The sequence below is a fragment of the Silurus aristotelis genome (assembly GCF_946808225.1).
Source record: "Silurus aristotelis genome assembly, chromosome: 23".
Taxonomy (NCBI): domain Eukaryota; kingdom Metazoa; phylum Chordata; class Actinopteri; order Siluriformes; family Siluridae; genus Silurus; species Silurus aristotelis.
In genome coordinates, this window is record NC_139596.1 from 10,326,945 (window position 1) to 10,347,287 (window position 20,343).

General features: G+C 38.1%; 2 protein-coding genes across 2 annotated transcripts in view; both read left to right on the top strand.

The window, feature by feature from the left end:
- iqgap2 (IQ motif containing GTPase activating protein 2) overlaps positions 1-13,136 on the top strand; it is a 50,154-nt gene extending 37,018 nt beyond the window's left edge. Inside the window, exons 26-38 of the mRNA XM_083526793.1 lie at positions 108-332; positions 454-594; positions 1,026-1,110; positions 1,240-1,472; positions 3,218-3,350; positions 4,970-5,072; positions 5,297-5,438; positions 6,429-6,516; positions 9,331-9,543; positions 9,964-10,124; positions 10,212-10,355; positions 11,904-12,012; positions 12,201-13,136. Coding sequence (XP_083382919.1) covers positions 108-332; positions 454-594; positions 1,026-1,110; positions 1,240-1,472; positions 3,218-3,350; positions 4,970-5,072; positions 5,297-5,438; positions 6,429-6,516; positions 9,331-9,543; positions 9,964-10,124; positions 10,212-10,355; positions 11,904-12,012; positions 12,201-12,314 — 1,891 coding nt within the window. The 3' untranslated portion in view covers positions 12,315-13,136. The remainder of the gene's footprint in view (positions 1-107; positions 333-453; positions 595-1,025; positions 1,111-1,239; positions 1,473-3,217; positions 3,351-4,969; positions 5,073-5,296; positions 5,439-6,428; positions 6,517-9,330; positions 9,544-9,963; positions 10,125-10,211; positions 10,356-11,903; positions 12,013-12,200) is intronic.
- Positions 13,137-14,787: 1,651 nt separating this feature from the next.
- On the top strand, positions 14,788-20,297 carry f2r (coagulation factor II (thrombin) receptor). Its single transcript, XM_083526708.1, has 2 exons — positions 14,788-15,035; positions 18,968-20,297. Exons 1-2 carry the CDS (start codon positions 14,963-14,965, stop codon positions 20,113-20,115), a joined length of 1,221 nt encoding a protein of 406 aa, XP_083382834.1. The 5' UTR covers positions 14,788-14,962; the 3' UTR covers positions 20,116-20,297.
- The last annotated feature ends 46 nt before the right edge of the window (positions 20,298-20,343 follow it).

Consider the following 20,343-nt stretch of genomic DNA (forward strand, 5'->3'; position numbering starts at 1 on the left):
GAGGGCACGTTGCATTAAGCTTAGCTTTGCCAATACAGGTATTATTTGAGTTTGTATCTATTTCAGTGTGATTTGAATTTGAATTTTATTTGTGTCTACACCGTCAGGTCAAAAGTGGACCAAATCCAGGACATAGTCACTGGGAACCCAACAGTCATTAAGATGGTAGTGAGTTTTAACCGAGGTGCGCGAGGTCAGAACGCTCTCCGCCAGCTTCTTTCCCCAATGGTGAAAGACATAATTGAGAACAAGTCCATGGGCATAAACACTAATCCCATAGACATTTACAAGGCCTGGGTCAACCAGCTAGAGACTGCTACAGGAGAGGCCAGGTAAATGATCACATATGTACATATATGACATTTGTTGATATCTAGATATCAAAAATTTGGTTATAATACAGTATAAATAAATGTACAGTATAATAGTTTTTCTTTTGACTGTACATTTCAGTAAACTGCCCTATGAAGTGACAGTGGAACAGGCTCTTTTGCATGAGGAAGTGAGAGAAAGGCTGGAGGCTTCAAATCACACACTGCGCACCGTCACAGACAAAGTGCTCAGCTCCATTATGTCTTCGGTGGATGCCATCCCGTAAGATCTAGATAGCACTTTGTGACATGGTGGCCTTTTAGATCAATCTTGTTATTGTACAAAACTATTGCTACAGAAGAAATGGGACATAAAAATAATTCAAAACAATGCGAGAAGCTTGAGGATTTATTATACACTAGGGGGCAGTGTTATTGTGAAAACTACAGACTGGCCTTCTCATTTGTAATCCAGAGCTAAAATATTGAAAGAATTTGCACAATGTGAAAATGAGTAACATTTTATTTCAAATAGCCTTAAGGTTTTTGTGTACATCATGAGACTTTGTGTTCCTTTTTTTCTGATATGTTTGGTTCCTTTTTGTTTTATGAAATTTCTGTGCGATAATTCATATTGTTAATTCTTCAGTGGATTGCAAGGAATTTTATTGCATTGTTTTTTACACTTGTTTTTTTTTTTTTTTTTACATGCAGATATGCAATGAGATACATAGCTAAAGTTCTAAAGGATACACTTCATGAGAAATTCCCTGATTCATCCGAGGATGATCTACTGAAGGTTAGACGTGAAACATTTCACCAGAAGTTCATACTGTACCTATAAAACAAGTGTGTGGGACAACACTAAATCATTTAAATAGTTAAAATCTGTGTAGTAAATCAGTTCTTTCTGTCCTTTCATTTTCAGATTGTTGGAAACCTTCTTTATTACCGCTACATGAACCCAGCTATTGTGGCTCCAGATGGATTTGACATCATTGACATGACAGCAGGAGGCCAGCTGCATTCAGAGCAGCGAAGGAACCTGGGCTCCGTGGCTAAAATGCTGCAGCATGCTGCTGCTAACAAACTGTTTGAGGGTGGAAGCGACCATCTTACCCCCATGAACAATTATATTTCTTCCACCTACCAGAAATTCAGGTTAGACATTATTTAAGAGATTGGAAAGACAATTAAAACAGTGGTCTAATATCATAAAAAAGTCACTTTATTAGCAATATAATACTAATATTGGGTAGGATCCTGTTGGCTTTCAAAACAGCCACAGTTCTTAATACCATCAATTCTACAAGGCTTTGGAAATATTCCTTTGACATTCGGGTCCATTTTGGCATTATTGCATCATATAATTTCTGCAGATTGGGCAGCTGTTCAGTCGTACCACATATTATATCATCCTAAATGAAAGGCCCATTTTTCATTTCATTTTTTTAACTTGTGCTTTGTTTAGTAACGCATTATCATACTAGATATTAGATAGGTAAATCGTTGCCATAAAAAGATGCACAGGCTCCTCAGAAATACTCAGGTAGACTTCTGAATTCAAACCATCCTTGTTTGATATTAAGGGTTTTAATGTGTGCCAGCAAAAAAATCTCAACATTACACAAACACCACCAGCATGATCATTAGGGCACAAATCAGGTTGAGTCCATGAATGTATTCTATGATGTCAAAATGCAACCCTACATCTGGCAAATTAATGTTTGTCCACTATTCAACTGTCCTGTTTCTTTGTGCTCATCTGACACTCACATTCCTGTTCTTGAATGACAGGAATGGAACCTGATGTGGTGTTCAGCTTTTTTTTTTTTTGCCCATCCGCCTAAAGGTTCAATGTGTTCTGAGAAGTCTTTCTGTTTACCAAAGTCGCTGTTTTTTGTTACAGTAGACTTCCTGTCAGCTTTGACCCATCTGGTCATAAACAAGGCATTTCCGCTCTAAAGGAACTGCCACTGACTGTTTTTTTTTTTTTTTTTTTTTTGGGGGGGGGGGGGGGGGGGGGGGAGGGTCCGTTCCGTTCTGAGTAAACGCTAAAGACGATGATGTAGGAATGTTTTAGGAGCAGTATCTAAAGTACTCACACCAGTCACTAACAATATGACCAGCGAATATAAGTGTAATTTTGTGTGAATCACTTAACCATTATTTAACCAGAGGGACATCTGATGAAGCTGAAAGCTTTTTAGGAATAGATTTTACAGTCACATTTTTAAGGTTGAAAGAGATCTAGTTTAGTTAGTGTGCAACCAGAATAAAATAAAGCCACCCAATAATATTAAAATGAAGGTTTTATCTTTCCTGAAAACCCCAAATGATTATATTGACCTTTTTATATAATCCAGAACCTGTCATCTGATACAACAGCAAGTTTATATCACATACTGCAAAATTCCCTGATCTTCTCAAGCCTTTTAAATGTACTATTTCTTTTTCCAGATGAAATATTGGATAATGTTTGTTCTTTACATATGTGGCTTCTCAGAAGTTGTTGAGCAATTTTTCCATTTTTAAACTAAAATTACGTTCACATTCCAGTAAAGGGTCATTAAACGTGGACATAGCGGTAAACAGGGAGGAATTGCCTTTGTGTTAAAGTGTGGCATCAGCAAAGAGACGGGAGGTGACTTTAGAGCATGTGAGGGTGTGTATAGATTTATTACTCATACTCCTACTCTGGGTACGTGCAGCTTACCCAGACTCCTGTCATCATTACTGGAAAGCCCCAGCATTGGAATTACACTTTTTTCCCCCTGTTCTTTTCCTACTTCATTATTTTTCCACAAGAAAATCAAACCATCATGTTCTGCGGTTGAATCATTCTGTATAGTGGCGTGTGATCGATACACTTTAGTAATACACTGCATGTGTGCTGTCTTTTGCAGAGCCTTCTTCCAGGCTGCATGTGACGTCCCGGCTCCAGAAGAGAAGTTTAACGTGGATGAGTACTCTGACATGGTGACACTTAGCAAGCCTGTCATCTACATCTCCATAGAAGAGATCATCAACACTCATTCAGTAAGACTGTGATCATGTACCCATTTGTGTCAAGTGTTATTTTTTTTGTTTTCCTATCAAGAGTGAGAAATGCTGGCAACACCTCTCTTCATCCATAATCTCTCCTTGTAGTGATTTCATCCCACTGTGTTCCTTTGCATATTTTATAAATACAATTTTTGTGTAATAACATTTATTATCCTTTAAACAGCCTATGTTTTAGTCAACATCTTTTGTAGCTCAATGTAATGGATCCTTTCCATTTTAAGAGGAAAAAGTCTTTCATATGGGATATTAATGTGTGAGTGTGGAGTGTTGCACACGGAAAACGTTTGTCTCGAAGCTGCTGAAGCTACATCAGGGAAGCAGATTTGACTTTTTCTTCTAACCAGGAGGTACAGAGTGGTGCATAAGATAGGATAAGATAAGATAAGATAAGATAAGATAAGATAAGAAAATTTCTATGTTACAGCAGCAAAGAAAAAGAAATGTGCAAATATATATATATATATATATATATATATATATATATATATATATATATATATATATATATATATATATATATATATATATATAAAAATATAGGTACATAGTAAAATTATATACATAACAGTGTATAAATACAAAAGAAAAAGAGACCTCCAATAAGTAGTTACACTTCCAAACATATTGCACATAGGTAATATTGCACATACATGAGTAATATTGTACGCCTATAAATTAGTGCAGCAGGGAGAAAAGACCTTCTGTATTGCTCGTTCAGACACTTAAGAATGCATGTGAATCATCTCAACTCCAAGGGCCACGGGATGGCAATGACTTGTCTTTTAGGAAGACTGAACAGTTCTCCACATGCAGCATTCCCAGCATATTAGTCACCAATGGCCAAAACAAACGAATTCAAGGGCATTAAGCTTCAAAGAAAAAAAGCATAAATATTGAATTTGTAGAGTAGCGAATGTTCCCTCGAGTAAAAATAGATAAAGATGGCAAAATACCATAAGTAGCTTAGACAGGGACATTCTTTGCAAGCCCTATCTTATAACCTTGTTCTCGTGATAAAGTTCTGGTCAGTTTTCTGAAGGATTGAACTGCATCTTTATTTGTGACCTTCTTGCTTTTGTGGGGCCCAGGGAGCATGAGGAAGAGGTAACAGTTACTGAGCCTGCTTGTACTGTAGCTCTTCATGAAGGTGGTGAAAGGGAACAGCGATTCATAGGAGCGGTATGTGGGGAGGTCCCTGTGTGATGTAAACCAGACTGTTGTTTTAGCACATCACCATTGTGAAGTGCTGAAGCTTTTTCTTTATACTGGCTGACTTCCATGTCAGACCTTCCTACTGCTGACAGAGATAAAAGACTTTTAGTACACATTATCAAAAAAGGTACATCTGTTTTGGATTCGTTTTGTAAAACAGTAGAACAAAAGAACACACTGTACACCAGATCTAAGACTGGGATGGAGATACCATATTGACACGTTGCATTATATTAGCTGGGGTAGCACTGAGTAAGCATTCATTGCTTTGATAAAAGTTTATTAAATCTTAAAAAAAAAAAAAAATTTTGTGAAAATTTATCTCCAGCTCTGTTACACAGCAGAATGTATGAAGTGATTTGTTCATGTTTGGCCAACAGCTTGTGCTGGAGCACAAGGAAGCCATCGCTCCAGAACCCAGTGACCTTCTGCATGAACTTCTGGATGACTTGGGAGATGTTCCTGACATGGAGTCACTAATTGGTATATGCATTCCAAACTAATTTTAAAGATCTTTCGATATTCAAATTGTTTGCTATGGCTGTTATACAAAACAGTATGTTAGTAGAAAAAGGAAACGCCAGAAATACGACCGTCTAACAAAGTTATTACACATTTATCAAATCCAGGATAGACAGGTTCATTAAAAGCAGGAATCTATGCGACAGGGCAACAGACTAAACATTGTTCTCCTATAAATACTGTAGGTGAAGGCGCTGTTGATCCGAATGATCCCAACAAAGAAAACGCACTGAGTCAGTTGGCAAAAACTGAGATCTCTCTTACACTCACGAACAAATTTGAGCTGGTGGATGGTGATGACAAAGACATAAAGGGACTAATGATGAAGTAAGTCATATCTCATAAACTCTGGTGAAAAATAGAGGTCGTACATCAGTCTGTTGTTTTCTCTAGTGAGGGTGATTAGCCTGACTGTAACTTATATGAACATTTACTGTTATTTTTAAATCCAGCCTTCATTTCCTGTTCCACTATCTCTCACACTTCATGCTGGGAAGTGACATGCAAGCCACTGCTATCTCTTCCTCTTCATCCACGTTTTTCTTTTGCTGGTGTTTTTAAGCTTTACAAAATTCGTGACATTTCATGAAATGAGGAGAAATGCAAGAAGACCACGATCCTGTCTATATTACTGCGTCTACTAAATAACTAAGTATCACACTTTTTCTCTGGTTGTGAAGCGCATTCCATCTCATCAGGCCGTATGTTCTCTCTTTATCACAGTATTCACAGTGTCATAGTGCACGGGGTCTCTGGGGAGAAGGCAGGACGAGTGAGTCAGAATGTTTCCCACTGGTGCAGACAGAACAGGGGCTTGATGTCAGGGCTCGCTTTTGGAATGCTAACACAAAGTTTCCTGTCATGGCACACCCTAAACTAGGGCTTCAGATGTATATGATACTTCTGTGTTTAGTAATATTATGAATATGAGCAACTATTGACTATTGATAGTCTCTCAGGATGAATTTTTTAAACACACATACAGGGTTGGTGAATAAGCAGTCAGATAATATCTGTTGTGTCTATGTGTGTATGTAGATAGTGGTCTCATGTTCAGGTAAACCCATTTTACTACGACATTATCTTCACTAAAATCTGCACTGAAATGCTCTTTTAGGAAATATGTTTACTATTAATTCCAAAAGTTTAAATATACTGTAATATAAATGACATATACTTGTTTAATTGTCAGTCACATCCATCAGTCATCAGTTTAAATGCCAGTGATCAATGACTGAAGTTATTATTTACTTTATAGGACAATAAAATCATGCATTTCTATATAATTTTATTATTATTATTTTTTTTTTTTCAAAGAACAAAGAAGCTGATAATGGATGTGGTGAGAATTCAGCCTGGAGAAACACTGATAGATATTCTAGAGACTCCAGCTACTTCTCAACAGGTAATGATTTCAACCATTAAATAGTATACCAAGTATTATAATGTGTTCTTATAGATACAGGAAAAATAAGAAAAACGCTTCAACTCATCAAATAAGTCTCCTTATTCTGAAAAAGTACTGTATCGACTAAAAATGTTCAATAAGATATTAAATTCATGTGTTATTCAAAACAACGGCAATACTCCATATCTAACTCTCATCGTATCGTACCAGGGCTGTGGAATATGGCAAAAAAATTAAAATTGTGTTTTTTGTTTTGTTTTGTTTTTTCCACATTTTTTTTGACCGAAACATGATTTCTATTTCAGTTTTTTTTTACTATATATATATACAGTGAGGAAAATAAGTATTTGAACAACCTGCTATTTTGCAAGTTCTCCCACTTAGAAATCATGGAGGGGTCTGAAATTGTTATTGTAGGTGCATGTCCACTGTGAGAGACATTATCTTTAAAAAAAATCCAGAAATCACAATGTATGATTTTTAAACTATATATTTGTATGATACAGCTGCAAATAAGTATTTGAACACCTGAGAAAGTCAATGTTAATTTTTGGTACAGTAGCCTTTGTTTGCAATTACAGAGGTCAAACGTTTCCTGTAGTTTTTCACCAGGTTTGCACACACTGCAGGAGGAATTTTGGCCCACTACTCCACACAGATCTTCTCTAGATCAGTCAGGTTTCTGGCCTGTCGCTGAGAAACACAGAGTTTAAGCTCCCTCCAAAGATTCTTTATTGGGTTTAGGTCTGGAGACTGGCTAGGCCACGGCAGAACCTTGATATGCTTCTTACAGAGCCACTCCTTGGTTATCCTGGCTGTGTGCTTCGGGTCATTGTCATGTTGGAAGACCCAGCCTCGACCCATCTTCAAAGCTCTAACTGAGGGAAGGAGGTTGTTCCCCAAAATCTCGCAATACATGACCCCGGTCATCCTCTCCTTAATACAGTGCAGTCGCCCTGTCCCATGTGCAGAAAAACACCCCCAAAGCATGATGCTACCACCCCCATGCTTCACAGTAGGGATGGTGTTCTTGGGATGGTACTCATCATTCTTCTTCCTCCAAACACATTTAGTGGAATTATGACCCAAACGTTCTATTTTGGTCTCATCTGACCACATGAATTTCTCCCATGACTCCTCTGGATCATCCAAATGGTCATTGGCAAACTTAAGACGTGCCTGGACATGTGCTGGTTTAAGCAGGGGAACCTTCCGTGCCATGCATGATTTCAAACCATGACGTCTTAGTGTATTACCAACAGTAACCTTGGAAACGGTGGTCCCAGCTCTTTTCAGGTCATTGACCAGCTCCTCCCGTGTAGTTCTGGGCTGATTTCATACCTTCCTTAGGATCATTGAGACCCCACGAGGTGAGATCTTACATGGAGCCCCAGTCCGAGGTAGATTGACAGTCATGTTTAGCTTCTTCCATTTTCTAATGATTGCTCCAACAGTGGACCTTTTTTCACCAAGCTGCTTGGCAATTTCCCCGTAGCCGTTTCCAGCCTTGTGGAGGTTGTAGAATTTTGTCTCTAGTGTCTTTGGACAGCTCTTTGGTCTTGGCCATGTTAGTAGTTGGATTCTTACTGATTGTATGGGGTGGACAGGTGTCTTTATGCAGCTAACGACCTCAAACAGGTCCATCTAATTTAGGATAATAAATGTAGTGGAGGTGGACATTTTAAAGGCCGACTAACAGGTCTTTGAGGGTCAGAATTCTAGCTGATAGACAGGTGTTCAAATACTTATTTGCAGCTGTATCATACAAATAAATAGTTAAAAAATCATACATTGTGATTTCTGGATTTTTTTTTTAGATTATGTCTCTCACAGTGGACATGCACCTACGATGACAATTTCAGACCCCTCCATGATTTCTAAGTGGGAGAACTTGGAAAATAGCAGGGTGTTCAAATACTTATTTTCCTCACTATATATATATATATATATATATATATATATATATATATATATATATATATATATATATATATATATATATATATATAACTATAGTGTATAACTAGTCAACTTAAAACATAACTACAACAACATGACTGAAGTAACATTCACTTGCTTAGTATTTAGAAAAACCATCTGGTGAAGGACCATTGTATTTTTAGAGGGCATGTAATAAACATCAACATGGTGTAAATGAATGTAAACCAGTTCTTTAGTTAAATATCTTTGCAGAAGATTTGAATAAACTATGAAAGCAAATTTGTTGTGCAATTTGAATTAAACATTCAATATTTCTGTACACAGAGTAAGAAAAAACCTCTCAGTCAGAATAATATCCATGTCAACTCCAAATAATCAATCAAGCAAATTCAAACCAGTAGTATTATTTACAGTATTTACAGCTTTGAACATTCTTGCCAATTAGCTTGGTGTCTTGCTGGAATAAATTAGCGGTGCTGCTGCTACCGGTTGTAACAGACTTTCTGCATATTTAGCATTTGACAAAAGTTTGTTTAACATCTGATGGTATAAGGTCATCCTGACATGACGATCAATCCTTCTCCATGATGTTAGACGCTATTTCTACATAACATTCCTTCATAAAATGCTCTCACATGTAAGCGGATAATCTGATGTGGCCATTGGTGCAATGACACTGTATCTGATTGGATGCGTGCGGATCGTCTTAAAACGTACATTCGAATCAATTATAAAAATGTCTTACTATGTCTTTACTTATCATGTGGAAAAAGTGCTGACCCTCAGGATTTCTGCTGATTTTTTGAGAATATTCATGCAAAATGTTGTCTTTAAGTCTGCATTATTTAGACTCAGTTCTGTGCCATGCAGGAATCGGAGCATTATAAGATGGTGGAGCGGCGGGCAGCACAAGACGCTACTGCTCCAGAGGGGCTGAAGAGCAGCCAGGCTTTATTGGAGGACACACAATTGCCCCTAGAACAAAAGAAACGCAAGATCCTCAGGAATTTGCGCACTCTGGAACAGGCTGGCCTGGTCAACTCCGCTAACAAGTACCAGGAGCTCATCAATGATGTCTCCAAGGTATAATGCTGCTATAGGCTTGTAGATTCTAAAGTTTTGTAAGGTGTATCTAAATTCTTCATTAAAAAAATCTGACCATAGTATTTTTTTATTTTTTTATTTTTTTTTTACATATTACTAATAACAATAACATTTACAATAACATTAGAACAGAAATATTATTCTCGTATTAAAGATCTTCCATAGCATCATAGTCAAGCATTATGAGGATGTACAGTATACTTTACTTATTGTAATGCAGCTTAGACATATTATCCTCAAATTCTCCACAAATGTAGATGTTTGTGGTGGTGACCTCACACAGGGTCAGCTCAAATAAAAATTATCAAAATAAAATCTTTCTCATGACTCATTATAAACGAATAGTCACACTACATTTTAAAGGCAGTAGGTTCATTTGTTTGTACTCTCAAATAACAGGACATTCGGTACCAGAGACGCTACAGGCAGAGGAGGAAAGGGGAACTGGTGAAGCTCCAGCAGACCCTGAGTGCCCTTAACTCCAAGGCAGATTTCTACCAGGACCAGATCAATTACTATGACACTTACATCAAAACCTGCCTCGATAACCTCAACAGAAAGTTAGTGACCAACATTCTGCATTTATTTTCCTTTTGCAAAGGCTCAGTTTAATTCGAATTAAAACTTGACGTTTTGTGTCTTCACAGGAACTCACGCAGATCCATCAAAATGAACCGAAAGGATGAAGAGAAGGGAAGTAAGAAGTCGAAGCAGCAGTCTTTGAAGTACACAGGTGCCAAGTTGCATGAGAAAGGAGTCATACTGGAGGTTGAAGGCCTCCAGACCAACCAGTGAGTTTTAATTCAATTTTAATGGGAAATACAATTTTAGGAAGCTTTTAGACTACAAAGGTAACTTTGATTTATGAATTTATTTTAAATATGGAAGTGTTAGGAGGAGATAAGAGACAGTATGATAATGTGTCTGATAATGTCACAGATTCACAGTAGGAATCAACCATGTATAAGAACATAAGCTGTCTGAAAATAACCAACAAAAAACTATTGTAGTTCTGCATATAGTGTAGTTTATTATGAATTATATTTGCCCATACAGTAGTCCCCCATTTATCACGGTGTTTACGTTTCCAAAACCTCCCGCGTTAAACGAAAAACCGAGATAAACGGACGCCGCCCCAAAAAATGCTATTTTATGTATACAGTACTGTACTGTATTAGCATTTCACTTTATTTTATAATAAATTATTATATTTGTATTAATAGATGTCATTATTAGACCAGGGGAGAGTGGTGGCTCCAGCTTTTAAGGCGCTGGGTTGCCGATCGGAAGGTCTGGGGTTCAAGCCCCGGTATCGCCAAGCTGCCACTCTTGGGCCCTTGAGCAAGGCCCTTAACCCTCTATGCTCCGGGGGTCCCTTACGAGGGAAATATCGAGGTCCATGACGTGGGGCCGCCTTCCCATGGGCTCACCACCTGCAGGAGGGACCGTAAGGGACGGTGCTGTGAGGATTGGGCAGCAGTCGAAGGCGGGGGCCTGCTTAGACTGCTGCCCCCGCGACCCGAATTACGGATAAGCGGGAAAAAATGAATGAATGAATTATTAGACCATAAAACTCCATAAAAACAATTCCCATTTTTGGTCTATCGTGCTTATCTGCAACAGACCGGGAAAATCAGCCAAACTAAATAATTATGTGGCAAATGCAATTCCGCGAAAAACACAGGGGGCGCCAGATTCGAGGTAAAGCGGGGGATTACTGTACTTTAATATATAAAAAAAGGTGACTTTCCTATAAAATTTGTCAGTATTTATCGTGTTATCCCTATAAACAGATGTTCAGTGAGTGTTGGTTAGCAGTGCGTAGTTCTTTTGTGCATTAGATTACAGTGTGATAAAGCTTTGACAACATTAGGAGTGGTAGCAACAGTACTGTTTACAACAGTACAGAGAATTACACAGCCCAAGGGATTCAGTGCAGACTACAACCCACCGCAAAGAGACATGAAGCTTCCTGTTAGTATGATTATAGAGTCCAGGGGTAGGTAGTTGCAAAATTTTCAAGGACCTGGACAAAACAAAAAAAAAAGGGATTCATTCAAAAATTCATTCAAAAGTGAGTTAACCATCTGATCTCACAACATGCTGTACAAACTCTACAACACTGTTACTTCACAAACAGAGGGACGGGTGTGTACATTCCTTAAATGTTTTACTGATATTTAGAGTTTTCACTGTTTCACTGTGTTTTTTATTATTATCAATGATTTATTATTAATCAATAACAAAAGCAAATAAGGTGCACTTTTCATTTTCCACAAGCAGTTTTCTAATTTTAAAACAATTGCTGAATATTCTTTTTTATTTTGCCTTGTCCCTAGGTTGAAAAATGTCATGTTCGACATCTCACCCTGTGAGGAAGTTGGGGATTTTGAGATAAAGGCCAAGTTTATGGGAGTCGAGATGGAAAAAGTCCAACTGCATTTCCAAGTAAATCCCTCTGAAACATGTGTCCTGTCAGCATATCTTTGTTCTTCCTATTACCTTCATCCATAAAGGAAAATCTGCTAAAAAAAAATAACCGACTTTGCTGTCAACACAATGCTGTATTCAGAAATTCATTACTTTTTACACAGTATATATGATATTTATATTTTGTCTATTTTTCTGTTTTGCAGGACCTGCTGCAGCTGCAGTATGAAGGAGTTGCAGTCATGAAAATGTTTGACAAGGCCAAAGTCAATGTTAACCTCTTAATTTTTCTACTAAACAAAAAGTTTTATGGAAAGTGATTTTTTAATTTTTTTTTTTTACATTGGAGTAATTTGTTAAATGGTTTTATGAGATGCTTAGTAAGTAAAGTGTGCCTTCAATGTAAAAGGGTTTTCTAAAATCCAAGAGTCACCAAAGCAGGAAATTTTGGGATTGGGTATTTAATTGTGAGATATCAAGACTATCAGTTGAAATGTCAAAGCTGTACATATACATTTAGCACACACGTTTAAAATTGTAGTATTGTTCCTGAGCTTTCCAAAAGCATAGCATCATAACGATTTCTAGAGAATGGTTGAATTAGTATCACATTACTCAAGTGTACATACTTTCCCTCCTGATTAAGATCAGCGGGCCTGGAAGATAAGCTAAAGATAAACTAATTTGGGGAAATTTTGGGAGCTCAGAACTGGACCGTGAAACCATAAAGATTCGCTTGGCTTACATCTTTTATTTTTATGCTCCATTTTGCCCAGTAATTGTACATGAATGATATTTTAAGTGGTATTAAAATTGAAGTATATATTTTATATTCAGGTAGTACTGTATGTGAAAACACTGTTTTATATTATATTGTGAAAAAAAAAAAAAAGAAAAAAGAAAAAGGTGTGCGTTGGGGAAGGTATGTTTCTGTTAATGAATTTCACAATGCACTACTGCCTTCTTTTCCCAAACAGAAATTACATGAAGAATAGTCAAAGCTAATCAAAGAAAGAAAAAAGATGACGCCTACCGTTTCTACTTGATTAAGCTGTTTTCCTCTTTTAAATAGTCATACGTGATACACTGAAATGATAAGTATTACTTAATTAAAAATAAATAAATCACAGCAGTTGCCTTCACATGCATGGGTGTGCACAATTTGTCAATCCTTATATATATATATATATATATATATATATATATATATATATATATATATATATATATATATATATATATATATATATATATATTATTTTATTTATTTATTTTTATTATTATTTATTATTTATAACATTGTACATTATAAAAATATTTTCTCGTTCAGTCTCATGAGGTAGAACCTGGATTTTCTTTTCCAACAATCTTGTGAAGTTCTCAGAGGTATTTAGTGCTTTTTGGCTGCCTTTCCTTCACGCTCTGGTTCAACTCATCCCAGATCATCTTAACCGGATATAGATCGGGTGATTGTGGAGGCCAGGTCATCCGATGCAGCACTCCATCATTGCTTAAAACTTAGAGGTGTGTTTGGGGTCATTGCACTGCTGGGAAACAAATTATTGTCCCACTAAACGCAAACCAGATGGGATAGCATGACACAGCAAAATGCCGTGGTAGCCATGCTGGTTAATTGTGCTCTCGACTTTGATGTCAATTCCAAGAGTGTCAATTAGAAAAGCACACCCACACCATCGCACCATCTCCTCCATGCTTCACAGTGGAGACCACACATTCAGAACCATCAGTTCACTCTCAGTATGTATAACAAAGACACGGTGGTTAGAAACTAAAATCTCAAGTTTGAACTCATCAGACCAAAGCACAGTTTTTTCCACTGATTTAATGCCAATTCCATGTGTTCCTCAGTCTCTTCTGCTTGTTGTTTTTCTGTGGTTTCTTTGTTGCAGTTCGAGCATGAAGGCCTGACTCATGCAGTGTAGTCGTTAAAATGTGTCACTTGAACTCGAGAAGCATTTATGTAAATCGGTCAATTCTGAGGCTGGTAATTGTAATATACATATCCTCTGAGGTAGCTACGGTATAGATCTTCCTAGGATAGTCCTCATGAGAGCTTGTTTCATCATAGTTGTTTCATCATAGTTTTTGATGGTTTTAGAGACTGTTTGGGGATACTTTCAATTTCTTGAGACTTTTCAGATTTACTGACCTTCATCTCGTAAAGTAATGATGGACTGTTTTTTTTCCTCTTTACTTAAATAAGTGTTTCTTCCCTTAATATGGATTTGTACAGTAATTATAGTAGCACTAATAGTACTGTGTGTATATATATATATATATATATATATATATATATATATATATATATATATATATATATATATATATATATATATATATATATATATATATATATAAACTTTTTTAGTTCTACTACAAATACTGTTTATAATGTTGTGAAATACAGAAAATTAAACAAGTGCTTTATTAAAGACAAATTGGCAGTAATGTAAGACTGTAGGAGAAGGTCATTTATTACTGTATTTGTCTTATAACTAATATTGGGATCTGTAACAATGTCAAAAGCGCACATCCTCAGTGAAACCGAGCTCTCAAATCCAAATAAAAGGGGGGAAAAAAGAAACAATATTTCTTAGTTCACTTCTGACTTTTTCTTAGTTTTTTACACTGTAAAGTGAAGTTCAGCCAAAAAAGTCAATACAGGACTGAAATAACCCAAACAGATGATGTATTTTTCGTGAGAAAGCGCATTTGGGGGCGTTTATTATACGAGAAAAGAAACACACACACACACACACACACACACGCAGACACAGAGAGAGAGCAAAAGGAGGGAACTTGTGTCTCTGCTCTGTTACTCCAGCAGTAAAACCAGCAGCAGTCACTGGAAGCTCCTGGAGCACAGAGCGTTCAGAAGGGAATTTCTGCTGTTTATTATCCGCCCTGAGGATTTTATTACTCTGTAAAAGTGGCTCATTTGGACAACATGGTGCGGAGCTTCATACTAGCGGCTCTCCTGTTGCCTCTCCTCTCTACAGCAGCCCTGATCCCGAACAGCGGTGAGTTCATGTGTGAGGAGTTCTTCCTATACTTCCTTTGTGTGTTTGTGTGTGTGTGTGTGTGTGTGTGTGTGTGTGTGTGTGTGTGTATATATATATATATATATATATATATATATATATATATATATATATATATATATATATATATATATATATATATATATATAAAACATTGCCATTATAACATTATGAGTGGTGATTGAATAACACTGATTATCTCTTAATCATGGCACCTGTTAGTAAGTTGGGTATGTTAGGCAGCAAGTGAACATTTTGTCCTCAGAATTGATGTGTTAGAAACAGAAAAAATGGGCAAGTGTAAGGATTTGAGTTAGTTTGACTAGGACCAGACTTGAGTCAGACCATCTCCAAAACTGCAGCTCTGGTGGTGTTCCCAATACCACCAGTATAAGCTGTAGCTTATACCACCTAGTGGACATACATGGTATAGCAATTAAATAGTAGTTAATTGATTAAAAATAGTAATAGAACCAGCGGCAGATTGTAGGATGTTTTTAATGGGGTCCAAGAACCAGTTAGAGGGGGCCCATGGGAAAAGTCATGTGCCCCAAAACAAGTGGGATGACATAAAAATGGCACTGCACAAATGCCTGGACAACACATTTATCTTTTTGAAAATAAAAAGCATTGAACTGACAATAATTGTTCTCAACTGCACTGTATTTTTTCTACCCATCTCTGACATGGTTTCTTCTTGAAAAAACTTTGAATGTATTGCTGCTGTCCCTGACTTTGTCCCCTTTCTATTTTTATACACAAAACTGCGTATAAAAATAAACAAACCTCTAACTTAATCATCAATATTACACAAATAGCATATTAAAAGCCATGTTTTCATATGGGCATTGACATGTACTTAAGTAAAAAGTAACTGTTAATACACATTTTTGTGTGATTAACTAAATCACACACTTTTTTCAGTTCTAAATGTACCTTAAGTTAAACTTAAAAACTTAACTTAAGAAACTGTAACTTACATACGGATTACATAATCAGAGAATATTTGTTTCCATTGTGAATTTGTTTATTTAAAAGTAGACATTTCGAGCTTTCTATTCATATATTTATTATGTCTGTGAGGCAAGTATTCACTGAGATTCAGGTTGTTTTATTTGTGTCTGTGAAGAGAGATGACAGAGACAGCAGAGAGCGCCCCCTGTCTGTTTTCTTTATTTTACAGAAGCACATTTGTTGTTATGACTGTATACAAATAAAAGTAGAAGCTTTACAGATTCGAATGATGTATTCCTCTTATCTGTACTATCAAAAAAGACATTTGTTTGAGTAAAAAATGCCACAAAACGAGCCGGGGCGTTTGTCGACCCCAGAGGGTTAATTGCCGGATGTGTGCATCATAGCGGATTTTGGTGCTTGATTTGACTTGAGACTTGGCGCATCAATAAAACAAATGTTTACTGATTAAAAATATTTTTTTTCTGTGGAGTTTATTATTTCTTTTATACATCCGAGTGAAGAAAGGATGCCATGAATAAATGTGTGTTGTGCTGAAGGTTATAATTTTGGCTCTTTTATATACATTAATTTATTTATATTTTTAATTCAAATTGTCAAACAGAAATGCGCTGCATTGCTCGTTGTTAATTTGTAAACTAGCCCTACATCTGCGGTGTGTGAGAGCCAGGAAATAATACACCATTGTTAGACTGAAAAGCCGTGCAATGAATAGAAAAAATATTGACATTTTACCAAATAGATTAAAACTAAAGTAATGAGCCTGTTTTGAAAATGTAAGAAGTAGGAAGTACAGATATTTGTGTAATCATGTAATGAGTGAAAGTAAAATGTTAAAAATAAATAGTGAATTAAAGAACTGATGGCAGAAAAATATTCTTTACTTAACTCCATTAAGCGTGAGGACCATCTGGCAACACGTAAACTAGCTTGACTATTCCCTATACCCTTGTTGCATAGTAGGAATATTCTTCCTCACATGCCATTTCTTTGTAGCCCAGACGCAGGCCAGTGCTTCATTCTCGAAAAAGGAGTATCTTCGTTCTTGCTGTTCCAGTGTCATCCAGCTGAGTCAGGACAGCACCAACACCATTTAGAAATAGCAGTAGTATGAGCATCATCCGTGTGCAGGCAATCTGCTAAGAGTCTGTATTCATCAAAGCTAAGAGTCGTTAAGTTGAATTTGCATTTGTTTGCATTAAGTTTTAGACCAGCTTCACTAAACAGTTTTAAGGTTTGCATTGTGACTTCCGAAGAACCATGAACAATCACATCGTCCAAGTAATACTGTACACTATAAAGTCCTTTTAAGATCATGGTCATCATGCGTTGAAAAGCAGAAGTGCTGAGCACATTTCATATGGTAGTTTACAGAACTGGTATTGGCCTTTATGGGTAATGAATGCTGTCAGTCCTCTGCTCTCTTTATGTAACAGTACATGGTGGTATGCATTTTTGTAGCCAATAGAAGAAAACATCACTGAGCCACACAACTCAGTATCCCTTTTATTTGTTTTGGGATCGCAATAGGAGAAAACCACTCAGATTAATCAATCTTCTCAATTATGCTATCCTCCTCTAGCATCTTGAGTTTATTTGATACCGTTGCTATAGTGGTAAGTAACAGAGTTTTTGTTGTTCAGGCTTAAAATCAGGACTGATCTTTGTGTAAAGATTTTTGTGCATCAGAATCCAGCAACAATTGGTATGGGAGCTGGACTACCAATAGAAGCAGGTGAAATACTGGATGGTTGAAGCATTGCTCTTTTGAGTAAATCTGATGCTGCACTTTTGGTGGAGACTGGGACCTGAACTGAAGTACTCTTTAAAGATTAAAGTGCTGTGGTAGCTACCATCATCTTAATGGTGCAGGTCTGCATAGGGACTATGGATGTAACCATGGTAAAAGTACCCATTGGGGCTCCGTCATCTGTATGGTAGTCAGTCTCACTTCAGGTAAGCATAGTTCATTACCTGACTTTAATGCTGAGTTGCACACCTTTGAGAAATGTCAGACTTTTCCACAAGTTTTACATTGAAAAGATTTTATGCAGGACAGGACGTATCATTTGCAAGGTGGTTAGCAGAATCACAGCAGCAACACACCTGCTGTTCTTTCACACCCTTGTCTTCCTTCCACTTGATTCTTGTTTTATTTTTGTGCACTTGTGCCTTCACTTGCTTCTGAATCACTGCTACTTGTTTTGATTCCCCTTCAGCTATGACTTCTGTCAATTTGTTGTGCAATCGCTAGCGTGTTTTCTAGGGTTAAATCTGACTCTAGTACCAGTCTTTTGCGAATTCGGGGCATGCATGTTTTAACTAGTTTACGGAGTGCAGCAATTCAGTAATCAGTGGATTCACCGATGGCTTCAGCACACTGTCTGAAGCGTAATCTCTCTGAAACCACGTTCAGTTTAGGAGAAAAGAACTGTTTTAGTGCTTGTAGCATCAGCGGTGCTACAAGCCTCTTTAATGGATGGTGGTAAAAAAAGACTTGTTTTTTTAACACCTCAACACCTCTTTACATCCATTAACATGTATACACCACCTAGTGAACATACATGGTATAGCAATTTAATAGTAATAGAACACAACAGGAAGGAACAGTGGTAAACCGGCGACAAAGTCATGGGCCGAGGCTCATTGATGAACGTGGGGAGTGAAGGCTGGCCCGTGTGGTCCAATCTAACAGATGAGCTCCTGTAGCTCAAATTGCTGAAGAAGTTTAGGTCTGTTTCGGCAGCAAAAGGGGGCGCCAACACAATATTAGGCAGGTGGTCATACATAATGTTATGCCTTGTTGATGTGTGTATATGTATTAAAACGTGCTTTAATAAAGGGTGTAATGTATGTATCAAAATAGGTATGTATTTTAATCACAGTTCTTTTAGTAGACTAAACTACTTTCTCCAACTGTTCTGCTGATTTCGCAGGTAATAAGAGCGTCGTGAGGACGTTTTCAGGATTTCTGGAGTCAGGAGATGAGTCAATCTCTGAATATCTGGATGTCCTGGAGGGTAGCGGCTCAGGCGTCAGCCAGGAGCACAACAGAGAGAAGGGCTATAGAGTCTCCTCCAAGGCCTCTCAGTACCTTCGAGGCAGTCTGATGACCGTTTTCATTCCGAGCATCTACATGCTTATCTTCATCATCAGTGTTCCTCTAAACGTGCTCGCGCTAATCATGTTCACACGCCGCATACACCCTAAGAAGCCGGCTGCAATCTACATGCTGAACCTGGCCTGTGCTGACCTGCTCTTCGTTCTGCTTCTGCCTTTCCGCATCGCCTATCATTACAACGGGAACAACTGGATCTACGGCTCGGTCATGTGCCGCCTGGTCACCTCGGCCTTCTACTGCAACATGTACTGCTCGGTGCTGCTGATCACGTGCATTGCTGTGGACCGATACATGGCCGTGGTCCACCCCATAGACTCCCTGCCGTGGCGCAGACCCAAAATCGCCACGGTCTGTTGCGCCACCATGTGGGTTCTCTCCATCGGCGGGGTCACGCCCCTGCTCGTGTCCGAACACACTGTGTACGTGTCTGGACTGGGCATTACCACATGCCACGACGTGTTGGACATCACTCACCTCCGCGGCTACTACCTTTACTTCTTTCCCGTCTACAGCTCCCTGTTCTTCTTCATCCCGTTGATTTTGACCGCGGTGTGTTACTTTGCCACCATTCAAACGCTGCGGGCACTCGGTGGACAAAACCAAGCCCGGATATCGCGCGCCATCGCCATGGTGGTCACGGTGCTCGCCCTGTTTGTCGTGTGCTTTGGACCCACCAACATCATCCTGATGGCACACTATGTCCGCTTCGCCCACGCGCACGACGACAATTCATATGCCGCCTACCTGGTTGCCATGTGCCTGGGGAGCTTAAGCTGCTGCATCGATCCGCTCATTTATTATTTCGGCTCGTCGCGCTGTCAGAAATCAGTGCTGGCTTTCCTCAGGTGCCGCTCTGCACTGGAGCACTCTCAGCTGAGCAGGAGCAGCAACAGCACCACAACCAGCAAGCTGGAGACCTCCAAAAGCAACTTGAGCAGCCAGTACATTAAGCTGGTTGCGTGAGCTTAACCGTAAATGACTCCCAAGAAGTACTTTATCAACATCTGATTGCACTTGCAAATGTGTCTTATACTAGCCACAGTGACGGCCTTCCTAATTACACTGTTCACCACTGGCTTTACTGCATTGACCAGCATGTACAATAAGCTCATCTGCACCTATTAAAGTGCCGAATGGCCAAGAAATTCTGTGTGAAACTGTTCACATCCTCTAAACAAATAGAGTCCTGAC

Excerpts from the sequence above, each read along its gene's own strand:
- f2r (XM_083526708.1), top strand. The coding sequence starts at position 14,963 with ATGGTGCGGAGCTTCATACTAGCGGCTCTCCTGTTGCCTCTCCTCTCT. Across the intron at positions 15,036-18,967 it reads AGCCCTGATCCCGAACAGCG|GTAATAAGAGCGTCGTGAGG; the intron begins GTGAGTTCATGT and ends CTGATTTCGCAG.